The sequence below is a fragment of the Mustelus asterias genome, chromosome 4 (genome assembly GCF_964213995.1).
Source record: "Mustelus asterias chromosome 4, sMusAst1.hap1.1, whole genome shotgun sequence".
Lineage (NCBI taxonomy): Eukaryota > Metazoa > Chordata > Chondrichthyes > Carcharhiniformes > Triakidae > Mustelus > Mustelus asterias.
In genome coordinates, this window is record NC_135804.1 from 45,700,934 (window position 1) to 45,722,808 (window position 21,875).

Here is a 21,875-nt window from a genome sequence, read left to right on the forward strand (position 1 = left end):
CCATTCCTGAAAGGGGCGATAGTTACCCTTGCATTAACAAATGAAGGGCTGAACTCCTGTTCGAGAGCTCACTGAGTTTCCCCTGAAGTAGCTGGTGCCAATATCAGATCTTGGGGCCACAGCAACCTACAAAGTAAATTTTCTTTTTCAGATTTACTTAACCAGCTAGACCCAATATAATCCCATTTAGGATTATAAAAATTGCATGAATAATTACCAGTCTCTGTTTCATTTTTAGTATTTTGCTTCTGCGTTTTGAGAGTCAGATTGGGATCATGATAGCTTTAGTTGTATTTGAAACTGGATTGCCTATCAGATTTGGATCATTCATTCCTTCTAAATGGCTGCTAATGGAGCTTCATGTGAAAATGGATGGAAGTTTTGTCGAATGGCAGAAAGTTGTAAGGGTTTGCAACAATTTTTCACCTACCTGAATTTCACATCTGTGGATTTGATATTTCTTTTCAACTTGGGTTGTCACATTTTGTGATAAATTAATGTGCAGTGAGCTAAACAAATTGAATTAATTTAATTGTATTGCATAACTAATCCAGAAGAGAAAAACCTGTTTTAATGAGGAACTAATAGGATTGTGCACAGCTGCTTCATTATGCTCTTGTTTCTGCTCCTTCACAACCATGTAAAAACTGCAGTGTAATTGCTGCATCCAGAGCTGATACTTCTTGTACATAACTGGGAAATGAAACCCTCAGACTAATCACACTGTTAACTGATGACAAAGTGGTGTGAAACCCAGAGGAGACGGTCAGACAATGCTTTGGCTTGGCAGCTATTGTAATCTGCTACAACGGGTGCAAAGCAAACATTTTACAATGGGTGTGTAAGCTGTTCCATCTCAGCAATGAATTGTCTTTTCCATTCATTCTTGCGAAAGTTAAATATTTGACTCCAATGCCATGAGTTGAGTTCTGAACATGAGCATAATTCAAATTAATGAGACGGTTGTTCTCGTAGTTGTCACTACGCCCTCTTGTTCTGTTCTACTATGTAAAATATTATCCTTGGCAGGTGCATTTTGCAAAGACTTATTCTGCTGAGCATTCCAATATTGTTGGTCAACATTTTTCCCACCATTTTGACAAATGGGTCTCCAACTCCATTGGTTTGGGGTGTGGAGTTCAGTTTACTTTTTGATTTGATTTATTTTTGTCACATGTATTGGGATACAGTGAAAAGTATTGTTTCTTGCATGCTATACAGACAAAGCATATTGTTCATGGAGTACATAGGGGAGAAGGAAAGGAGAGGGTGCAGAATATAGTGTTCCAGTCATAGCTTGGGTTTAGAGAAAAATCAATTTAATATAAGGTAGGTCCACTCAAAAGTCTGATGGCAGCAGGGAACAAACTGTTCTTATGTCGGTTGGTATGTGATCTCAGACTTTTGTATCTTTCTCCTGACGGAAGAAGGTGGAAGAGAGTATGTCCAGGGTAAATGATTTTCTTAATGTTTTTTGTTTGAAACACATTGCCCACTTTGCCAAGAGGCTAGTCATGTTGTTTCTTAGTTGCATCTATCCGGTTTGAATTTAAGAACCATTTTGGTTTATCACAGTTCAATAATCTATCTCTCTGACATGCATTAACTCTTATTTGATTCAAGCGAATACCCCGAGGGATATGAAAGTGTTATTCATGGCAAAAAAAATTAAATTGCCTGTTGCCTTCGACATCTCATCTGTTTTTTTTTCCTGAATTGGTCCTTGAGTCAGTCTTGAAGTCAAGGAAACTCAGCTCTATGTTAGAGTATATATCCTTTGTAAAGCTGGTTTTGCGCATGTAGAGAATGTGTTCAGAAATTATAATGTTCGCTTGCTAGTGGGCAATTAGATTGCTATTTCTTTTGTGACTTGAAATAAAATGGCATTGTTTCTTTGGCAACTAAATTGAAAAGGATGGTGAGGTGTCCCACCCACGATTTAGCTGATGTTCTAATGTGTTTTGGAATTGCTTCTGCTCTAGGAGTTGACAGATTCAGTGAAGATATCAAGCGAATGACCGGATTCAAACCAGGTCTCTACTGGAGGCTCTGCTGGAAGTTTGTTAGTCCAGCCTTTTTACTGGTAAGCAAGCAGTAGCAAAGTTAGTCCAATGTCTTAATACAATGAGAAACTTCATTAAAAGAGTCTGTCAACCCGGGTGGCAGACTACTTGCTTCTTCACTAATGGTCATTTTTGTACTTTAGATGGAATAATAAGAGGATGTGGTGCAGGAAATGGTTTAAATCTCAAAAGTGATGCCTGCCCCCTCATGCCCACCCACCAATTACTGGAGTCCCAGATGAAGTTCCCACATTTCCTAAAGAAGCCATCACAATGAATTATTTACATACCTGTCCCATTTCCCTATAATTGCATTTCCTATCGATCATGAGTTCTGATTGGAGAGCTGTTCCTTTGTCTCATTTTCTGAGGTTGAGCAAAGATCTAAGAGAGAGTGTGCATTGGGCCAAAAGCTAAATATCTTAGTTCAAAATTGGGACATTTTAGAGAAATGTTCAGGAATATTTTAATGTGGGGGAGTGAAGCTCTGTTTGAAATACAAATTCTGTAGCATTAAACAATTGTCCATTCTCTAAAGGTCCTAAAATAAAGATAAAGGTAGCACAGTTATTAGCACTGCTCCCTCACAGCGCCAGGGACCCGGGTTCAATTCCAACCTTGGGCGACTGTTTGTGTGGAGTTTGCATGTTCTCTCCGTGTCTGCGTGGGTTTCCTCTATGTGCTCCGGTTTCCTCCCACAGTCTAAAGACGTGCAGGTTAGGTTGATTGGCCATTCTAAATTACTCTTTAGTGTCCCAAGATATCTAAGTTAGGGCGATTAGTGGGGTAAGCCTGAGTGAGAGTCGGTGCAGACTCGATGGGCTGAATGGCCTCCTGCACTGTAGGGATTCTAAGATCCTAATCAACTTAGTAAGGATTTATTCATAGAACCAAGGACAAAAGAATTTTTCACAGAGGCTGTCATATCTATACTGATTTTTAAAATTTATTTATAGCAACCCAAAACTATCTCAGTGTCACATTCCCCACTACAACTTGTACTTAACCTCTATTTCAAATAGCTACTTGAATCCTGTGCTAAGGACCTTGACATTTCTAAATGTGCAGGAGTTCAGAGTTTGTGCACGGTGGAAGTTTAACTTCCAGAAACCAAAAGTGCCTTCAGTGTGTTAACTGGAATTTAGTCTCACCACGAGATAAAATTGCTCAGAATTCATACGACAGAATGTCTTTGTCACTTGGATCCTGGTAAATCAATCTGTAAATCAAGATTATCTGGAACATTTATCATAGAAACAGGGCATTTAACAGGACCTGTCCATGCTTGCACTTAAGACTTCTCCCATCCTTCCTCTATCTCTGTTAACATAATTTCCCTTTCACCCAGATGTTTATCTAGTCTCTCTTTAAATGGATCGAGATTATTCAGCTGAGCTACTTCCTGTGGGTAACGAGTTCCACATTCTCACCACTCTTTGGATAAAGGAATTTCTTCTAAATTGTGTTTTTTAGGTGACTATCTTATGTTGATTCCCTTTAGTTCTACTCATCCCCCTAAGTGGAAATTTTCTCTCCACTCTGTCAAAACCTTTCATAGTTTTGAAGATCTTTATGGGTCACCCCCTCAGCCTCCTGTTTCCCAGAGTAAAGGGACCCAGCCTGCTCATCCCTTTCAGATTGGTATAATCACACAGTTCTGGTTTCTCTGTTACAAATCTTTTTACACCCTTTCCAGTACCTGGATATCCTTTCTATAATAGGGCCACCAGCACTTACACAAAGTACTCTTAAGTCTGATCAAGGTTCAAGTGCATATTCTGCAGTGAAAATTAGATTTTTTAAAGCCATGGGAGGTGGATGGGGTGTGGAAGCAGGAGATTAATTGGCTAGCTCTTTGAAAGCGTTAGCACAGACATGATGGTCCAAATCATTACCTTCTCTAAGATTCAATGGGTGAGATTCTAGCTTAGTCAAAACCCATCCATTTACACAATGTTAAATTATAATTCTACCAGAAAATATAATGGAAAAAAATGAACCAAAACAGCTAGGAGCATTCTAGAAAGATGCAAAAGAAAGTAATAATTCTACATTTCAATGGGCATCAATTAAGAGTGTAAAATTAGCGGGAAGATGCCGTGATACCTCTATTATTGTTTTGGAAAAATCATGAGGTATATTAAAAAGTCATAAGCCTCACTAAAATAACGGGACAGAGTTCCAATAATGGCTGCACACAATTCACTAATCAAGTTGGATTTAATTCCTTTGCGGATTTAGTAAATGTAATTTTTTTCAGCTCCTGTTCGGGTGTTGCAGAATAGGTGTTAATTGGTGTTTATTATAAAAGCATGTCGTGCAAGATCTGAAGTGACCAGCAGTTGTTGAAATACTGAACAAAGTCCAAGCGATGCCTTAATAAATATTTGAAACAGCTTTATTCCAAAAAGTTAATGAATTCTTAATTAAGTAGAATGCATAAAGAAAGATGTTCCATTACATCTAATTAAATCAGCAGAACACTTTAGGCCAAATATTTGCATTCTACAACAAATGGAAAGTGTATGCTGTGGAGGACTGGCTCTTGCAAAGACCTTACCCTAAGGTTATACAATTAGTCACATTTACTTTAGGAACAGCAGCATGCTTTTGGCAGGTCTCAGGGCGTGCAGCTGGTAGTTGTCAGAAACAAATTGTAAAACAAGGTAACATGTGTCTTATTGAATTTAGCTGCATTGGCATTTCCCTGGCTACACCTTGCCTCTTTGCAAGAGAATAGATGCAGCCTTTGACATTCAGATCTGCAAGCCTTCTGTTAGGTAACAGATTTTATGTGACAGGACCAGAACTGACGTTGTGTTCATTATGGAAAGTTGGCAAACAATATCTGCTATTAAACAGATGTTGAAACTCTGTCCCCAAACAGACCATTCTCCTTAAATCAAGTTGCCCATATTATCTGGTAGAACACTCATCGCTCTACTGGAATGTTGCCGATTTGAGGACCACAATTATCAATTTGGTAAATTTACCCGTGTCTAACTCGACTGCTGAACACAGTTCCACGTTGAAGTGAACTGTTGCAGCGGCAGGGATAACTAAAACAAGCTTTCCTGCACAGTCCACAAGAGGTCAACTCTGTTACCTCTCTCACTTACTGGACGACAATACAATACAGACTCGGCCTATCCTGCTCTCTTGGAAACAACCTGTGAAAATTGAAAAGGATAAAAGCTTTTTTTTCATTCTTTCACAGAATGCGGACCTCTGACTAGCCCAGGTTATTGCCCATCCTGAATTACACTTGAGAAGGTGGTGGTGAGCTGCCGCCTTGAACCTCTGAAATCCATGTAGTCTAGGTAGGCCCACAGTGCTGTTAGAAAGGGAATTCCAGAATTTTGACCCAGCAATGATGAGGAGCAGCAAGTTATTTCCAAGTCAGGATGGTGAGTGACTTGGAGAGGACTTTGCAGGTGGTGGTGCTCCCATGCATTTGCTGCCCCTTGTCCTTCTAGGTAGTAGACGTTGAAGGTTTGGAAGGTGCTGTCAAAGGAGTCTTGGTGAGTTGCTGCAGTGAATCTGGAATGTGCAAACTGGAAATCAGATTTCAAGAAATTATCGGTGATGGTGACCATATAAATGGTTTTAAAGTGTTGTATGAAGCAGGAAATGATCACTTGGCTGTTTCAGCAAAAGGAATTTCCCTACCTATGGAGTCAATCAAATTATTTAATCTCCTAAAGGATAGATTTCACGAAGTTTCTTCTCCAGCCCTGATATCAATCATGAAAGTACAAAGAATATTTAACTAACTTGTTCACCTTGGGTTTCTGAACATGGACAGTGTCTTGGGTCAGAGGAATTCTGGAGAAATTGTGCACTGGACAGTATTTCTTCATCTCGATGAATACATTTGGTTCGACGTAGAAAGTTGCAACCTCCAATGCTGTAAAGATCCTCAGACAAGGATTTTAAAATCACTTTATGTTTTAACATGTGAAATTCTGAATTATTATCACATTAGTTTGGAAATATTAAAACTGTTTAACTTTAGCTTTAAAGGGAATGTTTATTTCTAAAATGTCAATAGTCATATTGAATCAATTTCTGCTTTTTGCATTACCCTCCTCCATGGGAACCTTTTGAATAACACATTACATGTTTCCTTATCTTCTGCCAGTTTGTAGTGATTGTCAGTATTGTAAAGTTCAAGCCTCTAACCTACGATGAATATATATTTCCCAACTGGGCAAATCTTGTTGGATGGGGAATAGCAATTTCTTCAATGTCGCTAGTACCAATCTACGCCATCTACAAGCTCCTTACCGTTCGTGGGACCTTAAAAGAGGTTAGTATTGGTATATTTTAAAAAGGATTTATGGTGGCACAGTGGTTAGCACTGCTGCCTCAGAGCACCAGGGACCCGGGTTCAATTCCGACCTTCTGTGACCGTCTGTGTGGAGTTTGCACATTCTCCCCGTCTTTGCGTGGGTTTCCTCCAGGTTCTCCAGTTTCCTCTCACAGTCCAAAGATGTGCAGGTTAGAGGAATTAGTGGGGCAAATACATGGGATTACGGGGATGGAATGGTGATGGGACTGGGTAAGATGCTCTGTTGGAGAGTCAGTGAAGATTTGATGGGCCAAATGTCCTCCTTCTGCACTGTAGAGAATCTAAAGTTTAGTATATGAAGGATTAAAATTGAAGGATATATTTTGTAAGGAGGCTGGAGCTTTGATTTTTGTGATCTGGGTGTAGTATGCACCCAAGTGGTTTGGAGTGGAGTTTAAACGACTCAGTTTAAAGCGGGAGATTTTAAGATCTCCTACCTGGTGGAGTCCAGCTGAAACGGTAGTGAATGATTTACTGATCTGTTCCTGCCTGATGGTGTGGGAGTCTCGATCCTCCCCAGGGTCTACACCTAGAAAGTTGGAATACTTGCCCCAGCACTATTTATACTCCAATCAGCAGCAGCTGCTAGTCCTGCCAGGCAGCAGCTCAGCAAATACATCTTCAATTATTTTTGAAGGGCCAAGAGTACTCTTCTGTGTTCCACACAAAGAAATGACTGATCCCCATCTCCAGAAAATGGATTCTTCTCCTGCCAGATCCAACTTCTTCCAACCCGGAGACTGTTGAGGCCACCAGATATTGCAGTGGCTTCGAGTGGTCGAGCTGCTTTTGACTTGATTTGATTTATTATTGTCACATGTATAGGGATACAGAGAAAAATATTGAGTATTGTTTCTTGCCAGCTATACAGACAAAACATAGGGTACACAGGAGAGAAGGAAAAGAGAGAATGTCGAGTGAGTGTTAAGAGTGCAGAATATAGTGGAATATAGTGTTCCAAGCCACTCATTTCCCACTCACAGTCCACTGGCCCTGTGCTAATGAAACTCATGATGTGGAGATGCCGGCGTTGGACTGGGGTAAACACAGTAAGAAGTTTAACAACACCAGGTTAAAGTCCAACAGATTTATTTGGTAGCAAAAGCCACACAAAAGCCTCTAACCTACGATGAATATATATTTGTGTGGCTTGTGCTTGTGTGGCTTTTGCTACCAAATAAACCTGTTGGACTTTAACCTGGTGTTGTTAAACTTCTTACTAATGAAACTCACCTCTGGCAGCTGGACTGGGCAGCTGAACATGAGCTGGGCTACCTGCCCAGAACTCAGGACTAAATACCACTCAAACTGTGGGGCCTGCACAAAACCTTCCAAAGTTAGCTCATCTGTGAGGACTGTATTCAGGAGATACACTGAGCAAATGGAAGTGAAATTTAAAGGAATTGGAACAATTAATGAGGCAGTGTCACAATAGGCTGGCAAATGTTCTGAAAGCTTTTTGAGAGGGCCCCTGAACCCATTGGCAGCTCTTGCTGAATTGGAAGGGAGAGAGGGCTGAGAAGTGACTGGCAAAAATGAAATTAGCAAGATGCAGACATGAGGCTGCAGACATGTGTGTTCAAATCAACATCCATGTCTTGTTTGATGGTAGCTGGAGGAGGTTGCAGGGAGGTGGCCCTTTTTGCTACTCCATAGCTCAGTGTTGCGGCATCCTTGCAAGGAGCTAGAGCTGTATGGTTTTTCTCTGTAATGCTGTGATTGGGTTACTTTACTCACCATCTTGGGGCATACATTCCAGCACAAGATGTTGGAATGTATGTTCACCATAATGCCTGTAGCAAATTAATTTAACAATAATATAAATGCGAGAGAACCAATCCCTGCTTGCTGTTGATTAAGCCAAATGTTCCTGATGTGCAAAATAAAGGGAAGGGAAATTTAGGAAGATGTTTGGTATATAGGAAGATTGGACCATGTTTTTGCTGTTAAAATTGCAATGGGTCTAATGATGCTTGCTGTAATTTATGCGCAGGGATCCAATGGTTTTAGGTGAGCGAGGGGCGAGGTTAAATGTGAAATTCTAAAAGTTGCCATCTGAGTTGTGCCACTGTTAGATTATTGAAAACCGAATCTCAGTGTCTGCCACGCTGTTGAATGGTGTGACATTTGCCGGGAGGGACACAAATGAAACTCACTGCAGAAAGTTATCGTCTTGTCAACAATATAATAATTGTTAATTATTGCCAACTAATCTCTCCGGTAATTGTTACAAATGTAGAGCCACGTTCCTTCAGGTTTTATTTGATGTTAAAGAATTTAAAACTTTCAAATATATAATTCAAGTTTTATTTTTTGGACCTTGCAACTTCTGGGCAGGACCTTGAGCCCGCACTCTCTGCATCCGAGATCGCCAGAGGAGGCTCAGAATCCGGCGAAAACCACAAATCTCACCGTGCGATTGTGATTTCCAATTTTCCCCACCCTTCGGATGGGTGTGAGCCTGATTTTAATAGATTTAAATAAATTAGCATGTATTTACCAACCCCCCCCCCCACCAAATTATCCCTCCTCACTAAATGTTCTTACCTGGCCAACGTTGTGACACGTTGGCGAGGTTCTCAAATGGTTAACCCAAATATAAACCTGTCAAGGGGATCCCTTCAGAACGCAAAGGTCGGTATAGCCCTCAGGGAAGAAGGACATGGCCTGGTGTTTCCCCCCGGCACTGCCCCCCAGCACTGGTTGGCACTGCCAATCTGTGCCAGGGAGCAGTGCCAGGGTGGGGCCATAGGGGGAGCCTCATGTGGAGGATCCTACTATTTGTGGTGCGGGAGTGGAGGAGGGGAAGCTGACACTGAAGGCGCTGGGGATGCTAGGGATGATCTGGGGCAGTTGGGGGGGGAGGGGAGGGGTAGGGAATGCTGGGGATGATTGGGAAAAGGGCAGAGGGGATGCTAGTGATGACCAGAGAGAACACTGATGAATGGAGCTGGAGAGTTTCACATCTGTTTTCTCGCCAGAACTGGCAGATGGGTCAGGATTTTACGGCCTCGCTCAGGCAAGACTGGAAATTCCCGTCTGAGGTCAACGGAGAATTCCATTGTCGGATCCTTCCCCGCTCCGATTCTGTGGCAGGCGAAGTGGTAGAGTTCCGGCTATTGCCTATTTCTGTTAAGATTGCCGCCTCTCAATCGAACCTTTCTTTCCATCTCGCCACGTCTCTTTCCATCACCCCTTTAAATGACACAGTATTCTCAGTCCCCGTGCTGTTAATTTCACAAGTTTCAATCTGATTGGCTAAGTAGAATACACAGTTGTTTTCTCAGCTCACTCTGGTCCCAGGTGCCCAATTTCTCTCACTGTGACATTTTCAACTCGTACTTTCAACAAAAACTTATATACGCAATCTATGAAAGCAACTCTAACTAAAGACAGATGAGGTTGCAGCACATTACGATTAAATGTTTGGTGCAATGAAGTTACTGTTATTCATGTCATTGTCTTAAAGTCCACTTAAGCCAACATAAGCACAGAATGTTAAAATGATTAATCCATCTCTTTAACCAAGCTTTTGGTCACCTGTCCTAACATCTTCTTTGATTCACTGTCATTTTCTGCTCCTAAGCAGTAGTTCAGGACATTTCACTACATTTAAAAGTACAATATAAATACATGTTGTTGTTGGATGCGACTGTATCTCCCATGTTGAGACAGTATCATCATATAATAAATTATCAGTCACTCACCAGACTATTTCAATTCAAAGCTTATCCTATGATTCCAATTGTTGAGTTTTAAATGCAGTCCTTTGGGAACATTACTGCCTTAAAATACGGTAGGACTGCACTCAGAACGGTCATAAACCATGATTTATTTGCTGTGAATCATAAACGGTCTGTTCATTGTCAAATGCCAAACAATAATCCTTTAAAAGTCCTGTGAAAGCCCCTGCATTTGGTTTCTTGACTTAAGTTTCCCGTGATGTGCATCTGCAACCAATTTTTGACATTTCAAAAATATTGGAAGAGGCACTAGTGAATAAAGGTGATGTTCCACCAGTGGCAATGTGGAATTACACCCTCAAATGTTTCTGATCAATTGTCTCATAATTTAATAAACTATAATCAACTGCCCAAGGCTAGTTTGGATGCAGGGAGCATTTGATCAATGCGGGATGGATATCCCACTGTAGTAGTATGTCTGGTACACCCAGGGTTAATGTGGACTGAGTGTGATACCACCCACATCGTGATGTAAGAAGGCACATGACCCAGAGTTAGGGTCAATCTAGAGATGGACAGTGATGTATAAACATTTAGGATGGAGCCAGCCCCTCTACTCTATGTACGTAAATAGTTATGAATTACTGTTAATGTACACAAGGCTCTGAAACCTACTTCATCGTGTCTGAAGCAGGACTCTTCACCCAGCACCTTCCTGTCATTGTACGATTTAATCTGGGTTGGGAAGGCTCAATATTAGCAATTGAGGCCCTTTCAGTGGGAAATTAATGACCACTTTAAAGCCTCACCCAGAACTGCAGGGACTCAACTCATCGCACAGAAGCCCAGGGAGTCCCTCATTCAAAGACACTCAGAGCCTGATTGATGGGCCCAACATTGGGAGGGGTCAGGCCTGCTGAGAGCCACCCCCTGTCCTGCCTTCTGACCCCCATCCAGCCAGTGACACCACTCCCATGATCTCCATCCTGCCCTCACTCACTGGCAGTGCAATCAAGTAGCACTTACACAGCATTAACAGCTCAGTTCAGGTTCTGCCAATGCCATTCAGCTCCTGATCCAGCCTTGGTCCAAAGATGGACAAAAGATCTACATTAAAGAGGGGAGGGAGAATGACTGCCCATGGCAGCATTTGACTAACGATGGCATCAAGGAGCCTTGGCAAAATTGGAATCAATGGAAAAGCTGCCACTGGTAGGAATTATATCTAGCACAAAGGAATATGGTTATGGTTGTTGGAGGCCATTCCTTGCTTCAGAAGTTCTTCAGGGCAAGTCCTAGGCTCAACCATCTTCAGTTGCTTCAATGACTTTCCCTCCATCATAATGTCAGAAGCAGGGATGTCCGCTGATGATTGCACAATGTTTATAACAATTCACAACTGTTCAGATGCTGAAGAAGTCTATACCTATATGCAGCAAGACTGGGACAACATTTAGGCTTGGGCTGATAAGTGGCAAGTAACATTCAGGTCACACAAGTGCCAGGTAATGACCATCTCCAACGAGAGATTCTAATCTCTCGACTATCGCTGAAGTATCATCCTTTGTGACTTTTGAGAGGGATTTTGAAAGTTTAGTTAAACGGAACAATATTTTCATATTAGGTTTAAAATAGTACCTTTGTTTAAAGTTATAGATCATAGAACTGGAATGATGGTACATGTAGCAAATCTTTATTTTTGAGAATACGTCTTGCTTTTTTTTAAAAAGGATTTCACAGCTAACCACTGTGCTACCGTGGGCGGCATGGTAGCACAGTGGTTAGCACTGCTGCTTCACAGCTCCAGGATCCCAGGTTCGATTCCCGGCTCGGGTCACTGTCTGTGTGGAGTTTGCACATTCTCCTCGTGTCTGCGTGGGTTTCCTCCGGGTGCTCCGGTTTCCTCCCACAGTCCAAAGATGTGCGGGTTAGGTTGATTGGCCAGGTTAAAAATTGCCCCTTAGAGTCCTGGGATGCGTAGATTAGAGGGATTAGCGGGTAAATATGTGGGGGTAGGGCCTGGGTGGGATTGTGGTCGGTGCAGACTCGATGGGCCGAATGGCCTCCTTCTGCACTGTAGGGTTTCTATGATTTCTATGATTGATATTGGTGTTCAGAATAACATCTGCAGCAAAACCCTAAACCTTCACAACTGAAAGGAAGGTTTTATAGGAGACACCCAGACAGCATAAATAAAATGAGGGGAGAGCAGAATGTGTGAAATGAATAAATTTTAATAAGTAACTTTATAAACGATTGTAATAAATAATGTGCCTCTCCTTTAGAGAATAGCATACTGCATCACCCCTGAAAATGAACATTATCTGGTGGAACAAGGAAAAGTACAACAGTTTAAGGTAAATAAAACAATCCCTAAAAAACTCTATGAAAATGCTGCACTAGGCCATTGTCAAGAATCAAGTGAATATTATGTCTGTAACTTTTTGAACTGTTATTTGATCACTCCACAGCTCGAGCACTGGCTTGCAATATGAACGCTCCCAAACCAACCACAGTACAATATGAGGTGCAATGGAAATAACAAACTCCTGGACTTTGAAAGTTATTTCTATTAAAGTTTTAGAAATGTCAGATTCCATTACAGCTCAAGTTCAGTGCCATGTCTGTTACACTGCAATGTGACTGGCTGACCTCCTGACCACAGGAGAATTATTTATTTTCTAACTCCTGTTTTCTTTTCCCTCCCCCTTTCATAGGAGTTTGACACATTACAGCTGTCGACATAGCATTGATTATTTAATCTGGAAGTATCACCATTTTCTTTATTAGCACCGCAGGCATTTAACACATTCACAGACAGCTGAAAGCATCCAGCAATGTTTTCTGACTAATTTCTTATCAGTGCCAAAATGAAGAAGATAAACAGTTTGCATGAGAGTAGTCTTCTTTAAAAAAACATCCAATATTGCAAACTAACGCACACGTCAGCTTCCTCCACTTCGTAGTTAACAGAAAGCCATCAATCTCTTTTATCGATCTTGTTTCAACATTAAATATATCCATATTTGTCTTGAATTTATACATCTGTAAAATGTAAACTTCTTGTGGAACTTTGTCGTCTCGATTTCTACTACTTATAAAGTCATAAATTACCGCCAATGTCTTTAACATATTCATTTAGATATTGTGGGCATAATCTCCCTCATTAATAACCAGAGAGCAGAGAATTCAACCTCGAAGAACAGAGTTTCATTGGCAAAGTTCATGTTGAAATGTTAAGCTATGCATACAACATTATTTTGGGCACCATTTTTATCCCTCTGTTCACCTATTTCAATCCATGTCAAGTATGTGCACAGGAGGATATAGTTCGAATGTGTTAAGTATTCATGTGAACTTTGCCAATTGAAAGTTCTACCATTTTGTTCCTTGTGGGCATTGCTGGCGAGGCCAGCATTTGTTGCCTATTCTTCATTACCCTTGAACTGAGCGGCTTGCTAGGCCATAAGTATTGATGGAAATTCTGTGACTCCACCTACATGACCAGATTGAAAACTTCCTCTTGACACATTATGGGGAGAATTTTCCACCCTCGTTTTCAGCAGACAGGAAAGTCGAGGGGGGTGGGGGGACAGCTGAGAATCCAACTGGAGTCCCGAACCGGCTTTTACACCTGTGGAATTTCCCATTGAGACTGTCCCCGCCATCTGCCAATGACATAATGGGGTTCCCACCATAAAAGGTCAGGATCCAGTTGGAATACATTTACATCCACTTAGCAGGCCTCCCTGCTGTATCATTCATAAGAAATTTGACAGGGTTTACAACAGGTCTTGATAAACAGGTGAACAGAAATGGCTGGGGGCATGCAGGTGAGTACAGCACCCCCCAGTGGGGAGAGGGTCATACTCTGACAGTGTTCCCTGGCAGAGATAAGGGATGATGTGGAGATGCCGGCGTTGGACTGCGGTAAGCACAGTAAGAAGTCTCACAACACAAACTCAATTTACAAGATAACGGTTGGAATGCGAGTCTTTCCAGGTAATCAATTACCTGTACTTAATTACCTGTAAAGACTCGTGTTTCAATCATTATCTTATAAATTGAGTTTGTGTCTGCATATGCCCTGTTTGTGAACACAAGTCCTCACTCACCTGATGAAGGAGCGAGACTCCGAAAGCTTGTGCTGCCAAATAAACCTGTTGGACTTTAACCTGGTGTTGTGAGACTTCTTACAGAGATAAGGGACACAGACAAGGATGCTTCCATTGGGATTGTTTGGGTTGGGGCAATTCCCTGAGGGTGGAATCCCCTGTCCATGGCGGGGGAGGGGGGGGTGGTTCAGTGCGGTGACCCTGCTTTTATTTTATTTTTTCATATTAGGGCGTCCTTTAAAAACAGCGCCTCACCTGTACTGATGTCATGGGACCTGTCCCTTACATTCTTTAGACCGAAGTGTTTAAAAATACGGCGGGAAAACCTGGCAAGGCAGTTGGCAAACTGTTCTCCGCTTTTATCTGGGAAGTTGGAACTTCCAATGGGAAATTCCCCTTCTTCCTGGCACACTCTGAGAAACAATTTTGACTTACTTACCTGGATAGTTACCCAGGAAACGTTAAAAATCCTAGTCTAACTCGTGGATAACTATATAACTGACTCCACTCCCCCCTCCCACCCTCAACTAACCCCGCAACTCCAATTCCTCCCCAATCTGACTAGTCCCCACCACCCAAATCCCCCCAGAAAATTGGAGGAAAGTAAGTGGGAAGTTTTTAGTTGTCTGATCAGGGCTGAAAACAGGTGTCCTGATCTTGATCAGGAGACTTGGGCCATTGTATTTAGCTTGTCGAAGATTATCAAAAAAATTAGGGGAGGCAATGGCCTAGTGGTATTATCGCTAGACTATTAATCCAGAAACTCAGCTAATGCTCTGGGGATCCAGGTTCGAATCCTGCCACGGCAGATGATGATGGAATTTGAATTCAATAAAAATATCTGGAATTAATAATCTACTGATGACCATTGTCGATTGTCACAAATCTGGTTCACTAATGTCCTTTAGGGAAGGAAATCTGCTGTCCTTACCTGGTCTGGTCTATATGTGACTCCAGAGTCATAGGAATGTGATTGACTCTCAACTGCCCTCTGAAATGGCCCCGCAAGCCACTCAGTTCAAGGGCAACTCGGGATGGGCAATAAATGCTGGCCAGCCAGCGACACCCATGTCCCACGAATGAATAAAAAAGAATTTAACTTAATGAAAGAAGTGTGCCCAAACTTGAATAAAAGTTATATCATTAATAAGTTCTGTAAAGAGCCCAAGAATTTGTCCATCGATAATGTGTAGATTAGCATCTCATAAAATGCTCCCCTTCAATACTTTATGCCAAAAAAGGTCATTTCTACATCTATCTCACAGAGCCACTGCAGTGTTTAGTGATTTAGAAAACATACAATCAAAGGTGCTTAGTCAATATGGATTTTTCATTGGTTATTGAACAAAAGAGCAATACTGATGAAAACCATTTTCCCCATTAAGTTAGATGCTAAAGATACATAAATGAACAAACATTTTCTCTCTGCAAATTTGCTATCTGTCTCTCTTGTCTTGCACATTTGCTGAAAATCCAGGAATTGGGTGGGGTTTAGGGGCCGGAATTCCCCAACCTCACCCACGGCTGGGATTCTCCGATCCCGCTGAAGTGAATGGAGATTTGGCTGAGTGCCAAATTCTATATTCTCACTGGCACCGGTAGCGGGGTGTACGAGGCCGGTGTTCTCACGAATGGCTTGCTGTAGCTTGGACAGAAATTCTGTTTATATCCCGGCTGGTGTTTCCATTGACTTTACAATGGAACGCTGAGACCATTTCCAGGGTGTGTACTTTAGTTATTCACTGCATGGTTGCTTCCAAAATGGTTCTGCATTGAAAAAATTGCACTGAATTAAAAAGTTGGAATTTTCACAGTAAATCAGAACTGAGAGGGAATAATTGGCCAGACCTGGGGTTCACCTAACTATATGAAAATAGGAGCGAGACCCTATTTTTGTTTATCCGCCCGCCCTAAATAACCCGTAATGACCGGTTGTCCAAAAGAATACCTCAACCACGAAATCATTACTGTTCTTTCACTATCACTAAGTACCACTTCCTTAAGCAATGGAAATGTTTGTTAAGTATTTGAAACCTTTAGCCATCAAAAATCCTTAACAGATATATTCTGTTCCATAATTGAACATTGTCTTTTAAACTGTTAAATTCCAGTAGGCGAAATGTTTTCCAAAGCAAACTGATGACCAAAAAAGCCACATGGATAAATTTACTGAGCTGTTTTCTTCCACTGTTGATGTATATTTTTTAAATAATTTTTTGATTAATTTAGGTTAGATGGCCTTTATCATTAAAGTATTAGCATTGAGATTTTTTAAACATCTTGTATATAATTGTTTCTAAATTGTAATCAGATGTATGAAGTCTGAGAGTATATTAAAAGATATATTAATCTACCTGTATCAAAAGTTGGTCATATTCAAGTAATATTCAAGCGATGCTCTTTTCTAAAAAGATCATTGCATTTGTTTCTGTGTTAAATGTTCTCATGTTAAATAATCAAATGTATTTATCAAAAGTGTTTATAAAACATGTGCTTGTAAAATCTATTTTAATGTACACCTGTTAAAATTTGTTTTTTGTGCTTTGTGTAAATATCAGCTGTCTAGAACTGTATCATACGGAATTATAGAATATTAAGATATTGTGTACATTCCAAAGTTCTGCTTAAAGTGAGTAAAGACCTCTGTAGTACAATATGCACAATGTAATAATAAAGTATATCTTCTTATACTGACATTGGACTTCTATATCCCAGATGAATTTGGGTCTAGTAGTATTACTTATGTTAATCATCATTAAAAATATGACCAACTGAAAATATTCACACACGAGTGAAGATTCTTGACGGGTAACTATGGTTCCTCCAACATCTTCCGAAGGCGATCCCTCTGCGGTGGGACAGGCGAGTCACGCAAAACATTGTGGACGTTGGCAGGATTAGCGGCCAAGGGGAGCCACCTCCGCTGTCGGAAAGCACGCTGTGGGGGGATTTCCCTGACCCGATATAGACAGATTACATTTCCTTCCATTTTGTTCGCTCACTATAAGTTGTTATAAGCATCATGCTAATATTATACTTTTGGCTTGTCATTCTGCTCCCCATTTCACCTGTTAAAGCAAGGTTTTGCTTTCTCACTACATTGTTTAAGAATGTCAGTGAAAGGTTTCTAAATCACCATTTATTTATTATTAGTTCCACAAGTAGGTTTACCTTAACACTGCAATGAAGTTACTGTGAAAATCCCCTAGTCGCCACACTCCAGCCCCTGTTTGGGTTCACTGAGGGAGAATTTAGCAAGGCCACTGCACCTAACCAGCACGCCTTCAGACTGTGGGAGGAAATCAGAGCAAACTCTGATTGCTCTGTGCAAACTCCACATGGACAGTGACCCAAGCTGGGAATCCAACGCAGGTCCCTGGCACTGTGAGGTAACAGTGCTAACCACTGTGCCACTGTGATTACCTGACTAAGTCAAAATGGAGAAGTGAGCTGACCACTGAAAATATGCGGATAGGTAAATCAAAGTCATTTGTTACTGAAGTTGTTTCTGTCTATACCACACCTCGATGCAAATCAATGGTTACTTTTGGACACAACTTAGCTTGTGTGATTGCCAACTTCAAACATAAAATGAGATTCTGCACTATTTGACAGAGTTATATTCTGCTAAATGTTTTAAGTCATCCAGCCCAATTTATATTGTTATTACTGAGTTATCCTGTCCTCAAGAAACATCAGAGCTAATTCCTAATTGATAAGGCTTGTAGGTAGGTGATCCCAAACCTCCTCTCTCGCACTCTAATTTCAGAGTCCGACCTGAACCTATCTGAGTTGGGAAAATAGCCAAGGCTCACAACTTCGTATGATTCTTTTAACTGTTCATTTTACCACTGATAACATACAAATGTCAGTACCCTGCTCCCTTCAATACCCACGAACACTGTTCCTCGCCTTAATCTCAAGCAGTATTCACCTTGGCGATCACTCGAGTGTATGTTTCCATCTGTGTAGACAATCAATCCATGGTTATCCTTGCAATTAACTCGCTTGCCCTTAAACGCAAAAATAAATCACGCCCATGCTAATGATGGATACCACGCATCTTCAATCTTTTTTCGATTCCACATCCTGGATTGGTGAACAGTCCATTAACATATAAAGGCAGTTTGATGGGGGAATATTCGGGGTTTATCAGCATCATCAGATTGGTGAATGAATTGCACTCTCTGAAGCAGTTTTGGAATTAGCACATCCAAGGGATTAACACTAGGGCCATTCGCTTGTAAATGCTGTTCACAGCTTTGCCACAGGAGTTCAACGGTCAAGGCAGTCACTTGGACAAACAGATGCTATTGTATAGCCTGATCTCATCAGCTATGGTTAAAATATTATGTCTCTGAATAATTACATTCCAGGTTCAAGTTTGTTTTTCATTAAAAATTCAGAAAAAGTCTTGTGAGTTCCTGGAATATGAAATTTGACTCATTGCTGATGACTGTCCATTTACACACTGTCTTTGCAGTAGTCATTTGACCTTTAATGTCAGTTTCTTAACCTCTATGTTCTTGCTGAAGGGACTGGCTACTGGCTTCTTCTCTTCAAGATGTGTAATCCAACTTCTGTTATTTATTCCCCATCTGTAACTGCTGGATCTGAACTTTCACATGCTCAGGGTACACAATTCTCTGATCAGCAGTGTAATTGGAGTAGGCACTATGGCAGCCAGAGGTCCTCGGAGTGGGGCACACTGCATCTCCAGCTGCTTCTAGGATAGTTTGTGTGGCGCCTTATTGCTCGTAAAGGCACTCGTGTGGAATGGGGGTGGCAGTGGGTCCATGCATGTGCTGATGCTGTCATGATGTCAGAGAGCCCAACAAGCTGATTTGGATGCTCTATTTGCACACTTGGAGCAGATCCATTAAATGTTCACTGGCACGGTGGCACAGTGGGTAACATGGTGTCACAGTGGGTAGCACTGTGCTAGGGACCTGGGTTCTATTCCCGGCTTGGGTCACTGTGCAGAGTCTGATTGTTGTCTACATGGGTTTCCTCTGGGTGCTCCAGTTTCCTCTCACAGCCATGCTAAAATTCTCCCTCTGTGTACCCAAACAGGCACCAGAGTGTCGCAACTAGTGGACTTTCACAGTAACTTCATTGCAGTGTTAATGTAAGCCTACTTGTGACAATAAATAAATGAAAATAAACAAGAGGGACCAGCATTTTCCATTTTTTAAGAGCCTGGTTCCCAACTTGCAGGTAGATTTTTGCAAAATCTCTTGTGGGATGCTTTTGGAAGTATTGTGCAGTGTTTCTGGGACAAGCTCTGGGGAAGATGGGACCCACACAAGCCAGGTGGGTTACACCTAGGCAGGGCTGGGACCAATATCTCTGCGGGGGCTTTTGCTAGATTTGTTGGGAAGATTTCAAACTAGTATATCAGGAAGATGGGAACCAAAGAGTTGACTCAGATGGGTCAGATTCAGATCAGGAAATGGGAAGTAGAACATTAGTTATAGAGTCATAAAGCATGGGAAAGGCCCTTCGGCCCAATTTGTCCATGTCACCCTTTTTTTTAAACGACTAATCTATGTCCCAATTGCCCGCGTTTGGCCCATATCCCTCAATAGCCATCTTACTCAAGTAACTATCTAAAGCATTTTTAAAAGACAAAATTGTACCTGCCTCTACAAGTACCTTTGGCAGCTTGTTCCAGACACTCACCACCCTCTGTGTGAAAAAATTGCCCCTCTGGACCCTTTTGTATCTCTCCCCCTCACCTTAAAACTACGCCCTCTAGTTTTATGCCCTCTAGTTCTAGATATTGACTATCTACCTTGTCTATGCCCCTCATTATTTTATAGACTATAAGGTCACCCCTAAGCCTCCTACGCTCCAGAGAAAAAAGTCCCAGTCTATTCAGCCTCTCCTTATAACTCAAACTATCAAGTTCTGGTAGCATCCTAGTAAATCTTTTCTGCGCTCTTTCTAGTTTAATAATATCCTTTCTATAATAGGGTGACCAGAACTGTACAAAGTATTTCAAGTGTGACCTTGTACAATGTCTTGTACAGCTTCAACAAGACATCCCAACTCCTGTATTCAATGTTCTGACCAATGAAACCAAGCATGCTGAATGCCTTCTTCATCACCCTGTCCACCTGTGACTCCACTTTCAAGGAGCAATGAACCTGTACCCCTCGATCTCTTTGTTCTGTAACTCTCCCCAATACCCTACAATTAACTGAGTAAATCCTGCCCCAGTTCGATCTATCAAAATGCATCACCTTGCATTTATCTAAATTAAACTCCATCTGCCAGTCATCAGCCCACTGGCCCAATTGATCAAGATCCTGTTGCAATCTGAGATAACCTTCTTCACTGTGCACTATGCCACCAATCTTGGTGTCATCTGCAAACTTACTAACTATGCCTCCTAAATTCTCATCTAAACATTAATATAAATGACAAATAACAGTGGACCCAACACCGATCCCTGAGGCACACTGCTGGTCACAGGCCTCCAGTTTGAAAAACAACCCTCTACAACCACCCTCTGTCTTCTGTCATCAAACCAATTTTGACTACCTCATCCTGGATCCCATGAGATTTAATCTTATGCAACAACCTACCATGAGGTACCTTGTCAAAGGCTTTGCTAAAGTCCATGTGGATAACATCAACTGCACTGCCTTCATCTACCTTCTTGGTTACCCTTACAAAAAACTCAATCAAATTTGTGAGACATGATTTTCCACTCACAAAGCCATGCTGACTGTTCCTAATCAGTCCTTGCCTTTCTAAATGCCTGTAGATCTTGTCTCTCAGAATACCTTCTAACAACTTCCCCACAACAAATGTGAGGCTCACCGGCCTGTAAGTGCCAGGCTTTTCCCTGCAGCCCTTTTTAAACAAAGGCATAACATTTGCCACCCTCCAATCTTCAGGTACTTCACCTGTGGCTGTCGATGATTCAAATATCTCTGCTAGGGATCAAGCAATTTCCTCCCTAGCCTCCCACAATGTCCTGGGATACACTTCATCAGGTCCCGGGGATTTATCTACCTTGATGCGCCTTAAGACTTCCAGCACCTCCTTCTCTGTTATATTTACACTCCTCAAGGCATCATTATTTATTTCCCCAAGTTCCCTCACATCCATGCCTTAGTTAGTGATCTGAGGAAGACCAAGGAAACGAGGATTAAAAAGTGTCCAGCAAAGGAAATTGATGGGGTTGAGCTGTTTATATTTCAATGTATTACAAACAAGGCAGGTGAACTAAGGGCATTGATAGACACATAGCAGCAGGATGCTATTGCTGTGATGGAAACCTGGCTAAAGGAGGGGCAAAATCTGCAACTCAATATCCCTGGATTTGGAGTTTTCAGGTAGGAAAGAGTGGATGATGAAAAAGGAGAGGGAGGTAGCATTATTGCTTAAAGAATCAATTACAATTGTGAGAAGGGATGATATATTAAATGGATTAACAAATGTGGCTTTATGGGTTGAGGTTAGGAATAAAAAAAGAGCAGTCACACTACGAGGAATATACTACACACCCCCAAATAGCAAGAGGGAGATAGAAGAACATATATGTAGACAAATTGAAGGTGGAAAATTCATGTACTGTGTCCAGGAAACTTTTTTAAAAACAATATGTGACAAGCCCAAAAGAGGAGATGCAATTCTGGATTTAAATCTTGGG

General features: G+C 41.4%; 1 protein-coding gene across 1 annotated transcript in view; it reads left to right on the plus strand.

Annotated features, from left to right (window-relative positions):
* The window catches only part of slc6a2 (solute carrier family 6 member 2), a 162,229-nt gene extending 145,321 nt beyond the window's left edge, over positions 1–16,908 (plus strand). Inside the window, exons 12-15 of the mRNA XM_078210909.1 lie at positions 1,983–2,083; positions 6,205–6,372; positions 12,383–12,454; positions 12,569–16,908. Coding sequence (XP_078067035.1) covers positions 1,983–2,083; positions 6,205–6,372; positions 12,383–12,454; positions 12,569–12,592 — 365 coding nt within the window. The 3' untranslated portion in view covers positions 12,593–16,908. The remainder of the gene's footprint in view (positions 1–1,982; positions 2,084–6,204; positions 6,373–12,382; positions 12,455–12,568) is intronic.
* The last annotated feature ends 4,967 nt before the right edge of the window (positions 16,909–21,875 follow it).